The sequence below is a fragment of the Stenella coeruleoalba genome (genome assembly GCF_951394435.1).
Source record: "Stenella coeruleoalba genome assembly, chromosome: 3".
NCBI lineage: Eukaryota > Metazoa > Chordata > Mammalia > Artiodactyla > Delphinidae > Stenella > Stenella coeruleoalba.
Genome location: NC_137148.1, coordinates 120,582,141 through 120,600,561, shown reverse-complemented (window position 1 = coordinate 120,600,561; position 18,421 = coordinate 120,582,141). Strand labels below are relative to the sequence as shown.

Genomic DNA, 18,421 nt, shown 5'->3' with positions numbered 1-18,421 from the left:
ACGCAGGCTCCAAGCTAAGTAGAGAGGGCAGCCTCCTCGTGTCCTCATCACAGAGGCTCTTGGGAGTGTTCTCGGGACGCTTGATTTGGGGAGAACCTAGCTGCTGTACGAGGCAGAACTCATCCTTTAAAGTTGCAGCCACGTTTTCCTCTTGCTGTGGCTCCTTTACTGTCTGTATTATTCTGGAACACCGGAGGCAATGTCTTTCTCTGTGACCTGCACCTGATGAAGTTTCAGCTCTACAAAAGCAGTTTCTGGGGCTGCAGAAATCAATGACTTCACAGTTTCTCAACACAGGGGTCTTCTCGCTAATGTTTTTGGAGGAAGCTCCCAGCCTCCCACATAAGAATTCATAGGAAAACTCCCCTCCAAACCCCTCCACCACTTTGGTCCATTTAAGCTCTTACCCCTGTGGTGGGCGGAGGGATAGCCCGGCCCAGGGTCTGTGTCACGGTAGTGACTATCTCTAAAGATAGGTTTGGGAGGCCCAAGCAGGCTCAGTGTCTGTCCCTCAGCAATTTCAGGGGTGACTGAGCCTAAGGAAGGATTCCTGTTCGCTGCATCCTTGCTTTTCTCTTGCTTGGGCTTCAGTATCTCATGCGACTCTTTATTTTGGGTCTGTGCTAGTAGGATGTTATGGATTTAGAAGGGTTTTTCAGATCAATGCCATTACTCTTGCCAGTCATCTAGATAAGACTTGTTTAGCAGGAAGTGTCCTAGCCTGCGTCCATAGATGGGGTTCTAGGCCCAGGATCATCACACCTTCAACACAACCCTTCCCCTCTCCGGGGCTCAGCTTTCTCTTCTGTACAAGGAGGAGACTGGGCTAAATTAGCTCTTCTGAACATGCACACCTTAGAACTAGAAGCATCCTTAGTGAGAGAAGTCTGGGAGATTCTGGGTTAAACAGAGTTTGGAAGTTCCTTTACTGCATAACTCTCAGGGCTTTAAGTGTAACAAAAAAGCACTTAAAAACTACAAAGAGGGGTGTATAAAAAGGTTATATTTCCCAAACTCTACTTCATCCAATTCCCTTCATTTTTTCAGCCCAGATCATGGGACAAGTGTTCTGCGGAATATACTTCACAGCAGCAAAAGGCTACATTATTACTAAAGCACCGACCCAAGCTGTAGAATTCCCTTTTTTCCCTGTATAATTTTTCCCTCTTGATTAAAAAACATACTGAATGTTTAGCTCTATAGGCAATACTGTAAAAGGCTAAAGAGGAAAAAGAAGAAACATATTCAGACTGTTGAAGCCAAGCTCCTCTTTAAGGTCTGCATTTTGGATAATAGTAATGCAAATGGGTAGGGATTATTAAGCATTTATTTAGTGTACTAGATACCGTGCTAAATGCTTTAATTGGATTATCTAATTTAATTCTCACAGGAACCTCATGAGGTGTCTATTACTTTTATGCCCTATTTTCAGATGAGGAAACTGCAGTTCAAAGAGGCTTGATAAACCGTGTGAGGCCACCCAACTAAGAAGAGGCAGTGGCAAGGCTTCAGATCACTGCAATCTCATTCTAAGAATTTTAAATAACCAACTTATTAAGTCTCCTTTTTTGTACCCCAATCCAGCAAGCTGCCATAACAAACCAGAAATAAACTAATTGCAATGGTAATTACCTTCCATCTAAAATTCTTGAGTTAGCATGAAATAATGTTGAATCATCAGTCTCTCATGAATACTGAAAATAGATATCTCTAACAACTAAATGTTACCAAATGATTTATTATGATTGGTGCTAAATTACAATGTATATGAAATGGAGTCATTTATGGAAACACATAAAAAATAGTTACCTATTTCTGTAATTATATTCACACAAGAATCTGAAATATAGTTTCTGGTCTGCCTTTTAAAATATATCCACAGAATGACTTTTGTAGTTTTCACCACACAATTTTACAATACTGATACCGCACCTGTATCATTTACCATACTATAAGAACTAAACAGAATATGAAAGCAGTTAATAGCAAATTAAAATTTTTATATCCATCAATGATTCCAAAGAAAATAGTTTGTTTCCACTGGCAGTGAGAATAGATGGTAGTAATTAGCATTGTAGATATTGCATACATAAATATGTATGTATATATTTATACGTTGCTCAGGGCCATTGTTCTATCATAGGCAGTTGCCTTTGGGGTGGACCAGTGATTGCCAAAACGATGTGCAATTCCACTGGGACAATTAGTAGTACTATCTTTCATCATGTTTCTCTTGCAAAACAAATAGGTAAGAAAGAAGTACAACAAGCCAAAATTTACAGTGTTACATACCAAGGTAAAAACAGTTACTGAGTTATTAGAATCACAGTAGTTTATGTATATTTGCTATTCACAGACCGCAGACTTTTTGCTGGATAACCGAGCTGCTGGGAATTGACGACATGTAGACATGCATTCATGTGAGTCCATGATTAATGATGTTTATACTGTAATAAGCACATTCATTTTAACACCATTCAGTAAACAGATTAAAGTTTGAGCTAAGTCTGCTATCACAATTACACACAAAAAGAACCTGTAAACAATTTGACATTACACTTATGTACAAGCGAACTGCATTGGAAAGGAGAAGAGGTAATTTCAGCGGGTGTCACTTGGTATGCATCAGTGTGCAACAAACTGACCCAAGTCATCAAGCACTTGAATGAGGTCAGGAAAAAGTAACATGAGCAAGGCCCCAGTAGAACACCACTCAGGGTTAGTACCAGTGAAATTCAGACTCCTTTATCTATGGTGACATCACATTCAAAGAATCCAAGATGGATACAAGAGGAGCTTGAGGATCCCTGGCAAACCGAGATCACAGGTAGCATAATTAACAGGGTCTTTATAAGCGCTGATCGAGAGCGATGCCGATACTATTTAAACATGTTGATTTAATTTGGACAAATTATTTTGTTTGTTAGATTCTACCCCGTGCTCTGCTGGTTCTGAAAGATGTGGGGAACAGGAATTCAACTGAGATCATTCATTCAATTCCTTCAGCCAACACAAAGATTCTTGATGTTACAGACTAAGTTCCTATCAGAGAAACAAGTGAGATGCCATCACTAATATAAGTGGTGACCCACTTACAGGAGATCCCATTAACAGCTTTCAATGGGACTCTGAAATAGGGCCCCCTACGTTTCTGTTTTTGTGTTTTAAGTAGGGTACCACTCCAATAATTCCTGAATCCATTTCCTTAGATCAGAAACAGGGTAATGAGGGGTCTGGCACACCCACTTCTCCACCCCTCATGTTATACACACACAAAAAAATTAATCTGTCCTTTTCTAAACTAAGCGGAATATTTTAAGCAAAATTATCCTGATTCAACATTCTCCTTTAGAATAAAAATGAATGAAAGAAAATGATAGGAGAACTTGAAGCCAAGGTTGATGTTAAACCTCCTCTTCTGCTCTAAAATTTTGGGGAAAAACAAACATTCCTTCTTCAAGTGTCCTTAAACCTAATTAGAACATGAAATTGCTACAAAATTGGTTTTCTTTCTTATGCTTTTAAGACCACATTTGCAGGGAGATTTGGGGAATAAAAAAAAGGAATGACCAAAAAAAAAAAAAAAAGGAATGACCATACTCGATAGGTTTGCAAATGTTTCTGACTGTCTGAGCAAACCTGACAGGTCCCTGGGAGGAGGAGTCTGTGCTTGGACCATCAGCTAAGACCTGGCCTGGGAGCCAGGCTAAGTTTCTGAAGGTATGGGCTGTATGCATACAAACTGATCCCAAGGAGCACCAGGGAAGCCCTGTTTGCATAGGTTGACTTAAAACACTTTTCATAGTCTCCAAAATATGCAAAGCACATGCCTATGAATGAAAACATAACTTACTGTATCCTTAAGAGTGCCCAAATTTCAGTCATTTGGTCATATGCATATAGGATGCCAAAACAGATAAGTAACATTTTCTTTCATTTAACTTTATGCTGTTCCTTCTTTGAGCAACTATTTTGGTATCTGCATAAACAGGCTTAAAGGGTTACTTGCAGGAGTCTAGGAAATGTTTGGTTATTATTACAATGTGCCCTTGAGCTTTAGTATATGTTTACAATATGCATATTAATTATTTACTATAGTTTTAAAGTAATTAAACAGATAACTAGCTCCACCTACAAATACATAAGGCCACGGGGGCACCCCCCCATGAATGATGAAGTAAAATCAATGAGAAGATAGTAAATTAACCAATAGGTAGGTGAAGTACCATTGGTATGGTAATCATTGGATTTGTGCTATCATAGACCTACATTTTCTTATTCTTTTCTTCCTAAACATCATCGTGTTCATTTGGTGGGTTTTGTGTGTGTGTGTGTGTGTGTGTGTGTGTGTGTGTGTGTGTGTGTGTGTTTTAATGAGCAAGTTTGAAAACACATACAGTAGTTTGAAATTCCAACAAATGGTTCAAATTAGAAAGCCAGTTTTTCCAAGTTTGGCTTTTCCTTAAATGCACTTTTATTTGGTTTTGCATCCATAGATGTTAAACCTAGGTATTCTAACCATATTCTCTGTACCATAGATATATACATATACTCATAGTGGAAGAGACTTTTGGAAATTAGAACTATTTTAGACTATCTAGGAAATCAAAAATAAATTATAAGTCCCTCAAACCCAAAATTCCAAACAGTTTCAAACTAAGATTTATGTGTGTATACAAATGTATAGATATAGATATATATACATTCAGATAGATGTACACTCATATATACATATATACACAAAATTTATACATAAACATACATACACAACACACAAGTATACACACACTCCTCACACACACACACTCACATATTTCAGTGCAGTTTCTTTTCTCTAGATGACTCTCTTTTTTCCAACTTAGAATAGTAATGATGAGATGCTAGGGGCAGTCAATCCTATTTGGATTTCTGACCTGTCATGAACAAAAACTGAAATTGTTTAAAAAGCCAAAAAGTAAAAACGGCAAATACGTGCATGTACACGCACACACACACATATACAGACACATTTTACTTTTCGTGAAATTTGCCCCGGTCACCTGTGAACAGCACAGCCAGCAGCTGTGGGCGCTATCCTCCTGACGTGGGGGCTATCTTACCACTGTGGGTTTCATAGGGCTCAGTCCTCACTAGATACCTGTTCTACAACAAAGCCCCCTGATAGGGCTTTTACCATTAAGTACAGTCTGTGGTACCCCCCAAATCTTTTTTTCCTTGATCTCCTAGGGATATGCACGTCCAGTGGAACTTGCAACTCAAAATAGCGAACAACTTGCAGGAAGGATGTCAGGCCGGAATCATCCTGGCTACCTTTTGTTTAGAGCAGAAGAAACTATAAAAAGGTGAAATCCAGAAAACAGAGAAGAAGAGCTTATGTCACGAGGTGGTGAAGCTGTCAGCCTTGGGAGTCTAATAAACCCAGATGAAAATCTGTCTCTGCCGTTGTCAGGCTAGGTGCTACCTTACCTTTCTGAGTCTCACTGACCTCATCTGTGAAAAAGAGGAGAGTAACAAGATCTACCTCATTACGTTATTCTAGGATTAAATAAGGCATAGACAACACCTAGTAGAGTTTCTAGCGCATAACAAGTTCGTAGTCTACATTGTTTATAACTTAAAATTTAAACCATAGGGCTTCCCTGGTGGCGCAGTGGTTGAGAGTCCGCCTGCCAATGCAGGGGACACGGGTTCGGGCCCTGGTCCGGGAGGATCCCACATGCAGCGGAGCACCTAAGCCCGTGCGCCACAATTACTGAGCCTATGTTCTAGAGCCAGTGAGCCACAACTACTGAGTCTGCGAGCCACAACTACTGAGCCCGCATGACACAACTACTGAAGCCCACATGCCTAGAGCCCATGCTCTGCAACAGGAGAAGCCACCACAATGAGAAGCCCACTCACCGCAACAAAGACCCAACACAGCCAAATATAAATAAATAAAATAAATTAATTAAAAAAAAATTTAAACCATAAATCTAGAACGTTGATCAGAGTTACATACAAAAATAATGTTAGCCTAGGATGCGAACTTGATCTGAATTCAAGTTCTGTATCCCAAGTTCGATTCCCTAGTAGATTATAATGCTCATCACGGTGACCTGTACACGGTATGCACTAAACAAATACCTGCTGAGTGAATGCATGAACAAATGAATAGATGAATGTCTGACTTCAACTCTCTGGGTCTTCAGTTTCCCTTGTACGAAATGGAGGTAGAATGATTGGACCTTTACTCTATCACTGTGATGTTGGTGTGATAAATGAAAAGAAAAATGCCAAATTATTTAAGATACAAACCTGTTTTGTGTTCTAATGAGGTCAGTACAAGTAAATGAAATAATGAGGCTCGGTAGCCAGGGCCTTGCTTAGACTTGTCATAGCTCTGAAAATGTGCGCATGGGGGTCATCTGTGTGGGTCTGAGGATCATATTTTCCAAGACCTAGATATCATCTTTAGTGAGGATGTTCGACCCAAAGAAACAAAGTACACAATGAGCAGTTAAAGGTGGAATCGTTGGCCTGTTCTAAGCACTCTTGCCCCCGCTTTCCTGTTTCCTTTCTGAGAGCACCTTGCTCTCTACTGTTGAAAAGCATCCTTAATCGGGTCACACGAACTCAGAATGCTCCCAAAGTGCTTCACAACAAACGCATTTAGCTGTTTTTAGGTTGATAACTTCACTGAAGTATCATTTTTCTGAGGCAGAAAAAGATTTAAGTAGAAGACAGAGTTAGACCATAGGCCTGCTTCATCACTACTGGAACCCTGGAAAAAAATGACCTATTTGTCTCTAAATCTCAGCATTCACATCTGTATAAAGGGGTAATAAATAAACCCTATGCAGATTTCAGGTGGTACAAATTATTATCATTCATTTCATCCTATCCCTTGGCCCAGAAGTCTTTCTCTACATGGTTAAGAATGCCTTGGAAAATCCGAGCCAACCCTTAGCTCAGGGTTTCGCAGCCTCAGCACTATTGACATTTGGGGCTGGATGACTCTTTGTTGTGAGGGCTGTCTTGCACGTGGTGGGATGTTTCGCGGCATCCCTGGTTTTTACTTACTGGATGCCAGTAGCACCTCTCAAGCCACAACCATCAAAAATATCCCCAGGCATTGCCAAAAGCCCCCTGGGGTGCAAAATCACGCCTGGATGAGAGCCACTGCCTTAAATGCACATAACCCACGCAAATCAGAGCCTTTCCTGGAAGTGTTTCTGTCTCTCACATGTAAGAAAAACCACTGACCACTGGCTGTAGTTGAGAAAAACTGCTAGTGATCAATGTGAATTCTATGCATAGTTTAGCTTTCAAGGCTTCCTTTTTCTTTCCTTTTTTTTTTCTTTTCTTTCAGTATGATGTCACTAGTGACTATATAAATGAAAATGAGTTTGATTTTCATCCAGAAATCTGTAACGTTTGAATTTTGTATCAGGAGACCAGCTTTACTCAACCTTCTCAAGTATTGACAAACAACTGTGCTGAATGAAAAGCTGTTAAACTTTGTGACCAAAGACGTTTTCCCTGAACTTGGATAGCATTACCATGGGCACTAGCCACCGACCCAACATTGACCTAAAAATTGCACATGTATGTGTATGCAGAGACACATACACACACAGACACAATTATAAGGCAGTTCTCCTCCACTACTTAGTTGCGCATCAATCCTCTTCCATTTGTGGTGGATGCAGCCAACAACAGCAATAAGAGAGTCTGCAGTTATGTTGATTTTTATTGTGCAAGTGCAGGTAAATTAGCTAAAGGTCAATTCTAAGAATACTGACAAGATGGAAGAGGTCGCTGGAGAGAGGAGACTTACTTAATCCTCCAGTTGGCGTGTAAGCGCTTTTAGAAGGCTGATTAACAGGAAAATCACCTCCTCCCTCCCCCAGGAAAAACCCCTTGATAGTCACTGGACTGGGACATATTTTTCTTCAGGCTTTTCAAAGTAAATTCCCTAAATAAAGCAAAGATGACAGTCTAGGAACTAAAAATTCTTTATCGAATAAACACCACAATTTGTTCACAAACAAGAAGAACATTTTTTTAAAGGTTAGGAAGCTAGGGAATAAAGAGAAGTAAACTTCCCTTGGGAAGTAAAGGAGGGAAAAGAAACTGAATCAAATTTAAGATTTAAAAAAAATTCTTGGCCAAATAATCTTAATTAGTGGCAACAAGTGCATTCATTTCATTAAGCACTCTTTACTTTCCTTTCATAGTTTTTACTTAAATATTAACTAATATCATGACAAGCATGAATTTAAGCCATCTATTCTCTATTTCCCGTTGCATGTGGCAATCTGGTACATCTCCAGTTACTGTGTTACATGGATAGAACCAACTGGGTCGTTGAAACCTCCAAATTTTTTTTCTTTCTGAATAATCATAGTACGGCCACCTCTCCAATCAGAGCGACTGGAAAATCAGAGAATTTCATGTCCTTACAAATGGAATTTTGAAAACACTCCTTATTTCTTTTTAAAAAATTTATTCTCCCCCATGGATTTTGCTTGAAGTTTTTAGTTAACGTTGGGGTTCAAGGTCTTCAACTCTGAGAACTTCCTAGTCCTGCTTGAATCAAATTGGACACACTTAGCAATACAATGACTCAGCATTTCATCCGTGAAGTAGAGCTAAATTCACTAAACATTCCATATTCATTTTGGTGGCTTGTATGTGCAGTTACTGGAACCCCCTTTGGGGCCATACACATCATTACATTATGGATCACTCGAAGGTTCCTCTGACTCACACTGTAAAAGGGCCTAGAAATGAACAACTTACTTTGGAAAAGGTCATTATTTTTGTTCCTTGTTGGGTATCATTAGGACACATCTCACTCAGAGATGTGCTCCCATCTACCCCGTCATAAAACTATATTGGTGTAGGTTTTCAGTTTGGAAAAAAAAAAACAAAGGCACAAACATCAAACATACACGAAAGGAAAAAATGTTATGATTGACAGGCAGATGAAAGGGCAAACGAATTATGGAAATCTGCTCTGCCCTAGTCCTAGAATGATCTTTGGGTCTTTTTTCTTAAGATAATGAATCATGCGTGCTTTGACTCATTTGTAGTGGAAAGAAAGTGAGAGGAAGCGCCACTAGGAAGTGAGAGAAATGTTCACCTCTGCAGAGTCCTTAAGGAGCAGAGTTTCTTAAAGGAAGGTCCACAGACCATCTCATCAAAACCATTAAGGATGATAGCCCAAAATGCAGATTCTTTGGCCCCGCTTGAAGTTTCTGAGTCAGACTTTCTGGGGTTAGGGTCAAGGAATCTGCATTTTTACGCAAGTGCTGCAAATGATTTTATGCACGCCGAGTATTGGAAACACTGCCAAAACTTCTGCAGTGGAGGTCACTAGGGGAAGAATCTCCATTCCAATGTATATGGCAAGATGAGAAAAACAGACATTCCAAACAAATAAGCTTTGTGCTTGCATCACAAAGCTGTGATTATTAAAGTTTAACAAACACTCTTTTCTTTCATCAGCGGTGGAGAGCAATAACCATTTCTTCTAAAATCAGAATGATGAAGGTAATATAAATCAAACCCATTTCAGCAGGTTTCATTTGGTCTAATTTCTCTGCAGATATTAATCATTGTACAGTCCTGTTCAAACGACATCTAACTCCATATTACCTCAGAATACAGAATGCTCACTCTGATTCTTTCTCTCTTGTGTTATTTTGACAATATAAAAGAAAATAAATAAATTGGAACAGTGGGCCATCAAGATTGCAAGATGCCAACAGTACCGAGACATTAAGAGAGAAACGGCCCATGCTAAACGTATAACCCAGCATGCAGATTGGCAAAAACATTCATCTGCCACAGAGTCATCGGGGAAAAAATAACTCCCATCATTTTTCCTTTGAAAATTGCCATGTCACGTGAAGGTGACAAACGATTCTTCCTAAAAGCTCACAGAGTTTTAAATCTAGGAAATATCCTCCAGAAGACCAAGACAAGTCAAGTTGCACGTTATGATAGCTCGTGGCAGAAAATACCAGCACTTAAGTGTTCTGGATTGAGACACTACAAATACAAAGTTGGAACTTTGAAACTGTAACAGAGAAAAATATATGAGAATCAAAGTTTGTTTCCCATTTTGGGAGTTGGGGTCAAGTAATTTTGCAAAACACCATATATGCCTTTTCTTTGTCTCACTGGAGCATGTTTTGCTTGGCACAGACAAAGGATAATCAGAAAGGCATCTAAATCTAAAGGAATCAGAAAGGATAATCAGAGAAGCAAAAGTAATCCAGAAGCACAAACAGTGGGAACTAAGAGGACCCCAAATGAACAATACACATCTGGTCTGTGCCTATGGATAAAGGTGCCCCAAACAAGGCCAATGGAAAAGTGAAAAAATCCTTGTTAGCTCCCCTTCGATAGATGTAACCCCTGCAAATGAATTGGCTGGGGGTAGACATAGCTATGGAGGAATAAAGAACAAAGGGAACACTTACGGTTTGTGAATTGTTCCCCTTTTAATATAATTCATCATGCATGTATTTCCAGGAAGGTAACTGTGCCTACAATTACAAAGGATAACATCACTGCAACTTTTGGAAACCACTTCACTTTGATGTTTTATAGCCATATCTCAGGGCAATTTTTTTCTTAGCAGGGGGAGGGACAGCACACTACCACAATGACCCAACAGTTTTATTTTCCTGTCTTCCCCCTTTCCTGCTAAACACAGATCACTCCCTTTTTGACAGTGGGTAGGGGGACTTTATTTTAAATATAGTTCTGCCTTCAGAAGACCCATGTACCATAGAGAATGACCTCCCCAAGCTCAATGGATTTTAGCATTGCAGAATTTTCTAGGAGGCTACCTGAGTAGGGGCTCTGCACATATGATTCGTTATTCATTTGACCTATTTGATGCTACTAGTCTCTTCATATCAGCCCTTGTCATAACCAATATTCAAGAAGCGAGCCATATATATTGTTCTGTCCGGAAAGGAACTAAAAGTTCTTCAAACTATTTTAAGTTCAGGAAAATGGGCCTGATTCATGGTGCAGGGCCACTACAGCATTTCATCTTCTAACTCACTTACCCAGAACTCATCTCCAACGTTGCAGGCCACACAGACCTCACTTGAACTCCACCTGAACTAGGACTGAAGATGTCCATGGACTCGGTGCCTCTGCAGAGCCTTTTACTGATCAGGTCTACCGTCATCTCCACACCAACAACCACACAAATGGACACCATGTTGTTGTTTCAGCTACTTGGACTATTTGGTGTGAGTGTCAGTCTAGAGCTGACTCAGATTTAAAATGTTACTGTTGTTTTAAACAGACTTGCCACCACTGGTTTTGTTCACTGGGGGTATAAGGACAGCCTAAACAGAAACAAATTCATGACAGGTCAAAGAACAGAGAAATAATGCCATGAACATTTTCTTTTGCAGTGTTTAATTTCCTATTTAAAGTACGTAGTAGGAGTAGTGTGTTGACTGTCATCTTACTAGTTCTCTAATTCTTATTAGTGTGTTTCTATCTTGAAGGCATGACAATCAGGTCTGGAATTTAAGAAAGTTGGGACTTTGGCCATTTTAGTTAGACCCCCAACTCTTTGACAGAACTTCCAGTAGGACCATAAGAATCATTTGACCAAAGTGAGTTTGGGGATATTTTCACCAAATTCAACTTCTTGGCCCATTAAGTTCTATGATCCTTTGCAGAATCTTCTATTATTAATATGATATTTTGATGTGGTATAAAGAAACACTGAAAAGAATGAAGACATACGGGTAGGCTGTACAAAGCTAGGTTGTAGTTAAGACTAAACGTCTGCTAATATACTACTGCAAAAAAGAACACCACTTAAACTCATAATTATAATTCTCTTGACAACTCAGCTCCCCAAATGACCTTTCTTTTCCACTTCAGCAAAACTGTAAAGTCCATTCGAACCATTAGGACACGAAAACATTGGCTGAGTCTGTTGCCCAGGTGTAAGAATTAATAAAAATTCAGAAAGATATCCATATACTAATGGGCAATAGTAACAGGATCAAGACAGACCTCTTATATGATAAATGTGCATCAGTGAAAGATTTCAAAAAGGAGCAATTGGTCATTATGTTTCCCTCCTACAAACATCATCCAGTTGCCTTTATTACCTGTGATACACATACACACACACACACACACACACAATAAAAAAAAAAATTAGTAGTGCTTGGCACACAATTAATGATGGACAAATTATATTTTCAGTTCCCACTGAAATGCACAAGGAATGCTGAAAGTAAAACCTTGCCCTTTAATCTTCACTTACCACAAGTCTATGAGAAAACTATTGGTACGTTAATAGAATACAGAGTCACGTGGATGGATGGCTGTTAACAGTATCTTTTTGGCTGTGTCTATATAGGTGAAGGATATAATCAAGAAAGACAGCTCAGAAAGCCAAAGTCTTAATTTCAGAGCTTCAGTTATCTAGCTGGGTTGTTCACAGACATCACAGAAACGACAGCCAAATCCTAGTATGGACACAGCCAAATCCCAGATCCCAAAGGCAAAAAAAAGAAACTGGATATAAGGAAGTAACAGTGAAGCACTGCCATTTGAACAAGTTATGAGACATTACTAGGAGGGGTGTGGAATACAATTTCCTCTTAAAACAAAAGGCTGGACACTCATCCAAGTGCTGTGTGTTTTTCTTACTTCCACAGCTACACGGGAATGCAGAGAACTCAATGTGGATTACGTGAAAAGGCCACACGATGAAAACGTGGGCAGTAAGGACTCTGAAAACACTGCGAGAAGGAAGGTAATTCAGCTCAGGGTAGAGAAGGCTGCACATGGGGTCGTTTTGCAGTCATTTTTGTGGATTAGGGATGTTTTGTTTTTTTAAAAAAAACACAAAGAATATGTGACTAGCTCTTCTCACCTTCTCCTAGTGCGGAGAAAGAGCAACGCAGTAAAATGGAGCCTGAGGGTGTTAATTTTGAAATAAGGAAGGTAATTTGTTGATGATGAAGGTTCTCTGATGTTAGGAAGTGTTGCCAAGACAGGTTGGGAAATCTTCCCAGAAGGGTTTTAAGATAAGAGCAGAGGCTCCTGTGTCTGAAGGACTCTAAGAGGGTGCTGCTGGGAGCAGAAGCGCACCTCTTAGGATGCCCAGGCCCTGGGCTCATGTGCACTGTGTGTATATACACACTTTGTTGGGCTTGTGTTGCACAGATACTCATGCATACGGAGTCAATATAAACTGGCACATAATCGATTTGAGTGAAAAGTCATATAAATCTGCCATTCCCCCCTTACCCCATAAACAAAAGGGAAAAGGAAAATTTAAAAATTCAGACCTATGGCAATGGGTCAGATCTCTACCATATTCTCATTCAAAGGAGGGAGGTAGAAGAGGAGAGCAAAACCCAGTTTGGGATAAATGATTCCCAAGGCCTCTCAGCGATACTTATGTAGCTGGCTCTCATTATACGTAAGATACTCAGCACACGGGACCCAGTTAACAAACAAATAAAGAACAAAAAGAAGAGAGAGAGATGCTTATACTTCCACATCTGGAAAGAAATCTACCCTGTGGATTGACATGTTAAGGTGAACTAGGTAAACAGGCAGTAGTATATCAATGGGCTACTGTATTCTAACAAACGTGTATCGTTAGTTATTGTTTTTCTTTTCAGATATGAATTTCTTTTAGGAGGTTTACTTCAAAACGGTGACACGATCTGTTTCTTCTCCCACCTCCCCCGCCCTCCACTATAGATGATACTTCCGCAAAAGTTCAGATTGCCATGGATGTTTTCGCTCAGGGAACCTCTCTGGGATTTTGATCTTCAGGAAATCCTGGATGCATTTCTCCAGCTCTTCCTCAATTGAGAGCTTTTCCTTAACAGGTTTTTTTTTGCTGCTCACGTTCGACTCCCTGGAGCCCGAAGTCAGAGTCCGGAGCAGATCACTTTTCCGTCGCATCTCTGACTGCTGGATCAGTTGGACGGGGCCCTTCTTGATGGGACGGTCCAGAGTCTGGATGTTGGTCTGGCGCGTCACAGGCCCACAGATGACTGTCTCCTGGGGAGAGCTGGCCTCAGACTGGCTGTCGCAGCTGGAGCTGGAGAGGTCATTGCAAGAGGTGCCACTCTCTCCTTCTTTGTCACCCTTGCCATTCTTGCAGCAGCAATCACAGTGCGAGGATGACCACCTAGATGGCTCACCTGCAAGGAAGCACAGGACCCAAGGGATGAATGCCAGGCAGCTCAGTGCGGAGTAACAACACAGCATGTGAACACACACACACACACACGAGCATCCACAACCATGTCTTTAGAAGAAATGGGATGGCACACGGAATGGGCTGCAACAGGAGTACCCAGCAGCCAAGCTCATCGAGCGAAGCAAGTTAATGATGGCGTGCTGCATGACAAGAAATATAGTGTAATGCTTCAGCCCATGGGCATTGGAGTCAGAAAGTTACTCAGCTATACCATCACTAACCTTGCTACGTTGGCATATCCCTTAAATTCTCAAAGCTTCAGTCTCCTTATCTGTGAGATGAGGATAATAATTTCCCCACTTCCAAGAGTTGTAGGGTGGATTTAGACAAGGCAAGTGAAATTCTTAATGCAATGTGTGGCATGCAGTAAGCGCTCACTAAATGCTAGCTGATTTTACTGTGGCTGATGTTAAACCCTAATCCAATGCCCCATGTTATTGCAGTCAGGTAAATAGGGGGAGTCTAGAAGAGTGGAATGACAGCTACCAGTCAGGGAGGGCTTACTTTGTGCTGGCCCCCATGTAAGCTCTGTGCATGCATCAATTCACCGGGTCCTCATGATAATTTGAAGAAATCAGTAGCTCCACTCCCAGTTTCCATACAAGGAAACTAAGACCCTGGGAATTTAAGAAACTTGTTGTAGTTTGCACTATCTGTAAATGGCAGGGCTGGGATTTGAATACAGGTCTCCCAAATACTATAACCAAGGCTGTCTGTAAAATTCCTGCTTCTCTTTCAAAACAATTTTCAATTGTTTTGATTTTCAATTTTCTCTGAATCCTTGTTTACCTATCCTCAGAAGCAGTTGTTACATTTTTCCTCTGAGTTATGGTCTACTTTTGTAAATGCATCTATTATTGCACATATCATATTTTGTTATAGTTCTTTTCTACCTTAGGCATCTCAGCTACTATACCGTGAGCACCCTGAGGTGGACAAGGTGAAATGTTCCTTGTTGTCCTCCCAGAAAATAGCTCAAGTCACAGTGTAGAAATTCATTAAAATACTATCCTAATAATAACATTTAAATACCTGGATCCAGCCATACCTGAAGCCAGACCTGTCAATGAGCCTTCACTTATATGACCCACTACAATATATTTAAGCCAGTGTGAATTCCTCTCTCTCTATTTCCCTAAGTCTTGATTCATAGCATTGCGTTGAGCTATTTGGAGGCAGAGCCACTTTTCAGATACTCAGTTGGTGGCTCCCTAAACTAGGAAATCCACAATTATGGCACAAAGCAATTTCCTAAACATAAGTCACTGCTCCCAGCCTTCCACCCTTCGAACAGCCACAGTGTTCTTGGAGTCATGAACTTAATATTGTTTACTGATCATATGTTATACACTGGGTACTTCATATAGTTCATTGCACTTAAGCCATAAAAAAAAAGGGAAATCAGGGCTTCCCTGGTGGCACAGTGGTTGAGAGTCTGCCTGCCGATGCAGGGGACACGGGTTCGTGCCCTGGTCCGGGAGGATCCCGCATGCCGCGGAGCGGCTGGGCCCGTGAGCCATGGCTGCTGAGTCTGTGCGTCCGGAGCCTGTGCTCCGCAACGGGAGAGGCCACAACAGTGAGAGGCCTGTGTACCGCAAAAAAAAAAAAAAAAAGGAAATCAATCCCCTTTATAATGCTAATATTGAGGACAAGGATAATGTGGTACGTTTCTACGTTTTAAAGGAGACCTAGTTTTGATTTGCACTATATCTTATACTCATAAATAATAAGTCACATGATAATAAGATCTCACTTTATTGTCATTTCTAATGTGGTCAAAGTAGAGGAACCCTAGAATGGAAACCATTAGGAAAGTTATATCCTGCCGTCTTTTACAATGCCTGCCTTCTACATAGCTAAATGATTTAAATATTTATAGCAATTTATACATTTTTCCCCTGAGATAGTAAAAAAAAAAAGTCCCTGTAAAGCACAGTTCCAAAAGTCTCTCTCACGTATACCTGCTCTTCTGAACCACTTTTTAAAATGTGACTGAGTATTCATGTACTTATATACCCATTAAACGAAAGGCAACAATCCCATTAGCTAAAAGGAATCACCACAGCAGTAATGTCCTAGTTATCTCAGGCTATTACAAACAAATCTCTTCCGTGCAACAGAGAAACTGTTCAACACGTGCCAGCTGGTAACAGAAAATAGCAGCAACAGAAAATGCTTTCTGTCTGCCAGCCCAGACTCTGAGGTGAACGTTTTTTCTCCTTCAGAAGGCAGACTTTGCCTCTGCCTCTCCAAACCTGACCATCCCTATACTAATATGACTCGATGGAAAAATGGCTCCAGCTAATTGGACCAAGGAAAAGTAATCACCTCAACCCAGAGTTGATCTAGTTTTATTTTTTATTTTTTGAGAAAAGTTCAGAAATTGAACTTAGCCTTAAAAAAAAGAAAGAAGGGGAACAGGAGAAAGACAGAAAGGAGAAGAAGAAGGAGATGTGCTGGAGTACTCCTATTACCTTAAAACAAGACGACAAAATATTTTGGCCATAAAACCTGCTGTACCGGTCGAAATACAAGCCTGTGTTTCTCTGCCCAGCAGTTGCCTTCCCCTGAAAGTCATTCCATTCAGTGGACTTGGAGGGAAACCTTGAGGCTTTTCTAAAAGGCATTTTAACAACGCAAACACCATCATGCGAGGGAGTCCTGTGTATTCATGTGGAAAACCGCACGCAGCCCTCCAAGATCTGTCCAAGCCAAGAACCTGGCACAGATGCATTATTTCCTCCCTGGACTGCCAGGATGATCACGGATTTAAATATCAGCTGGGATCCACCAGCTTCTAGGCAAACAGAAGTATTACTTTCCACTTATTCTAGGCGCTATCACTATTAAAGGGAAATGAAACAAATTAATTTTAGTGGAGTTTGTCATACTACCACGTTTCAATATTTAATGAGCACATCTGAATGTTTTACTATTTTGGAAAGATAATTCATAAGATGGCTTCTGAAGTCTACGTCTTAGGTTGAAATCAAGGAAGAATATGGGATTAACACAGTCTAGCTGGAGGTGCTTCGTGAAGAGTCATTATGAAATTTGAAAAATAATCAAACGTGAGAAGAGAACCACGCTGTTTCTTTTTTGGTAGCACTGTCTGGCGTATCACCCCCTTCCTGAGAATTTAACCACAGCAGACAGAGGTTACAAACCAGAACACAGAAAACCCTTTCGCCCTTGCAGTCCCACTGACATGTACTCACCTGTTCCGGAAAGTGTAAATACATCTATGAAAGGTATGTTCTGTAACTCTAGGTATTCTAGAATCCACCCAATTACAGCAAAATATGATCTCCTAAATACTTCGGTACTTCAGGTTGCAACATACTTTTGCTCTCAATTTGCTGAGGTTTCAATGCTGGCTGGAATAAATCTCTCCATTTGAGGAGAAAATAGGTTACAATTGATTAGTCAGATAGAGGGAGAAAGCCATTTCATTGCCAGAAAAGTCTGATTTATTGATATTAAAAAAGCAAAACCTCCACTGCCTTTCGAGGGGTGTATTAACTAGTTGCTGGTCAAAGAGCCTAATAGCTCTTCCTTATTTTTAAATAAACCATTGCTGAATTTGCTGGATTTCATTTTTGCTGCCTGGCACATAATAGAGGTTTGATAAATGTTTGACGATTAAATGAATGAGCCAGACACATGCGTTGAATTATTATCAAGTTGATAATGTAGCAGACAGATGTCAGGCTCCAGAGTCAGGCCCTGAAATATGTCAGCTTGGATCAATTACTTTACCTCTCTGAGCCTCAGTTTCCTCATCTGAAAAATAAGGCTAGTAATAGTATCTTCCTCATAAGGGTTTTAGGAAAATTAAATGAGATAGTTAATGAAGGTAAAGATGTTTCACGGTTTGTGGCATCCAATACGCATTTCAATCAGTGTACACGTTCCACATTTGTTCTACCAGAAGCCAGACACTGATCTACATAAACGAAAAAGATCAGGAGCTTGTTAGATATGATGATTAGGTTTCCACTAACACGCTATAAAACCAATTCTTAGGTCTGGCTGGAGCATCATGTTGGGAAGAACACTGATGCTATAATTGGACTCGTCAGGAAAATGTACACCGAGCATTTCATAATGTCTGACTCTATTTGGGACTGGAGAGGAACATAGTATATGACCAGGGGATCA

The 18,421-nt window shown here is 40.3% G+C and overlaps 1 protein-coding gene across 3 annotated transcripts in view; it reads right to left on the bottom strand.

Annotated features, from left to right (window-relative positions):
- Positions 1–1,731: 1,731 nt before the first annotated feature.
- The window catches only part of KCTD16 (potassium channel tetramerization domain containing 16), a 278,306-nt gene continuing 261,616 nt past the window's right edge, over positions 1,732–18,421 (bottom strand). The window contains exons 3-5 of one of the 3 annotated variants that reach the window (XR_013827668.1): positions 11,070–14,201; positions 10,473–10,538; positions 1,732–4,913 (exon numbers count right to left, since the gene is read on the bottom strand). Coding sequence is in view for 1 of the 3 variants with exons in the window: in XM_079917442.1 (XP_079773568.1) it covers positions 13,747–14,201 (455 nt within the window). In the remaining 2 variants the exon portion in view is untranslated. Of the gene's footprint in view, positions 14,202–18,421 lie in introns of all 3 variants that reach the window. The other 2 variants (XR_013827667.1, XM_079917442.1) reach the window with 2 other exon arrangements.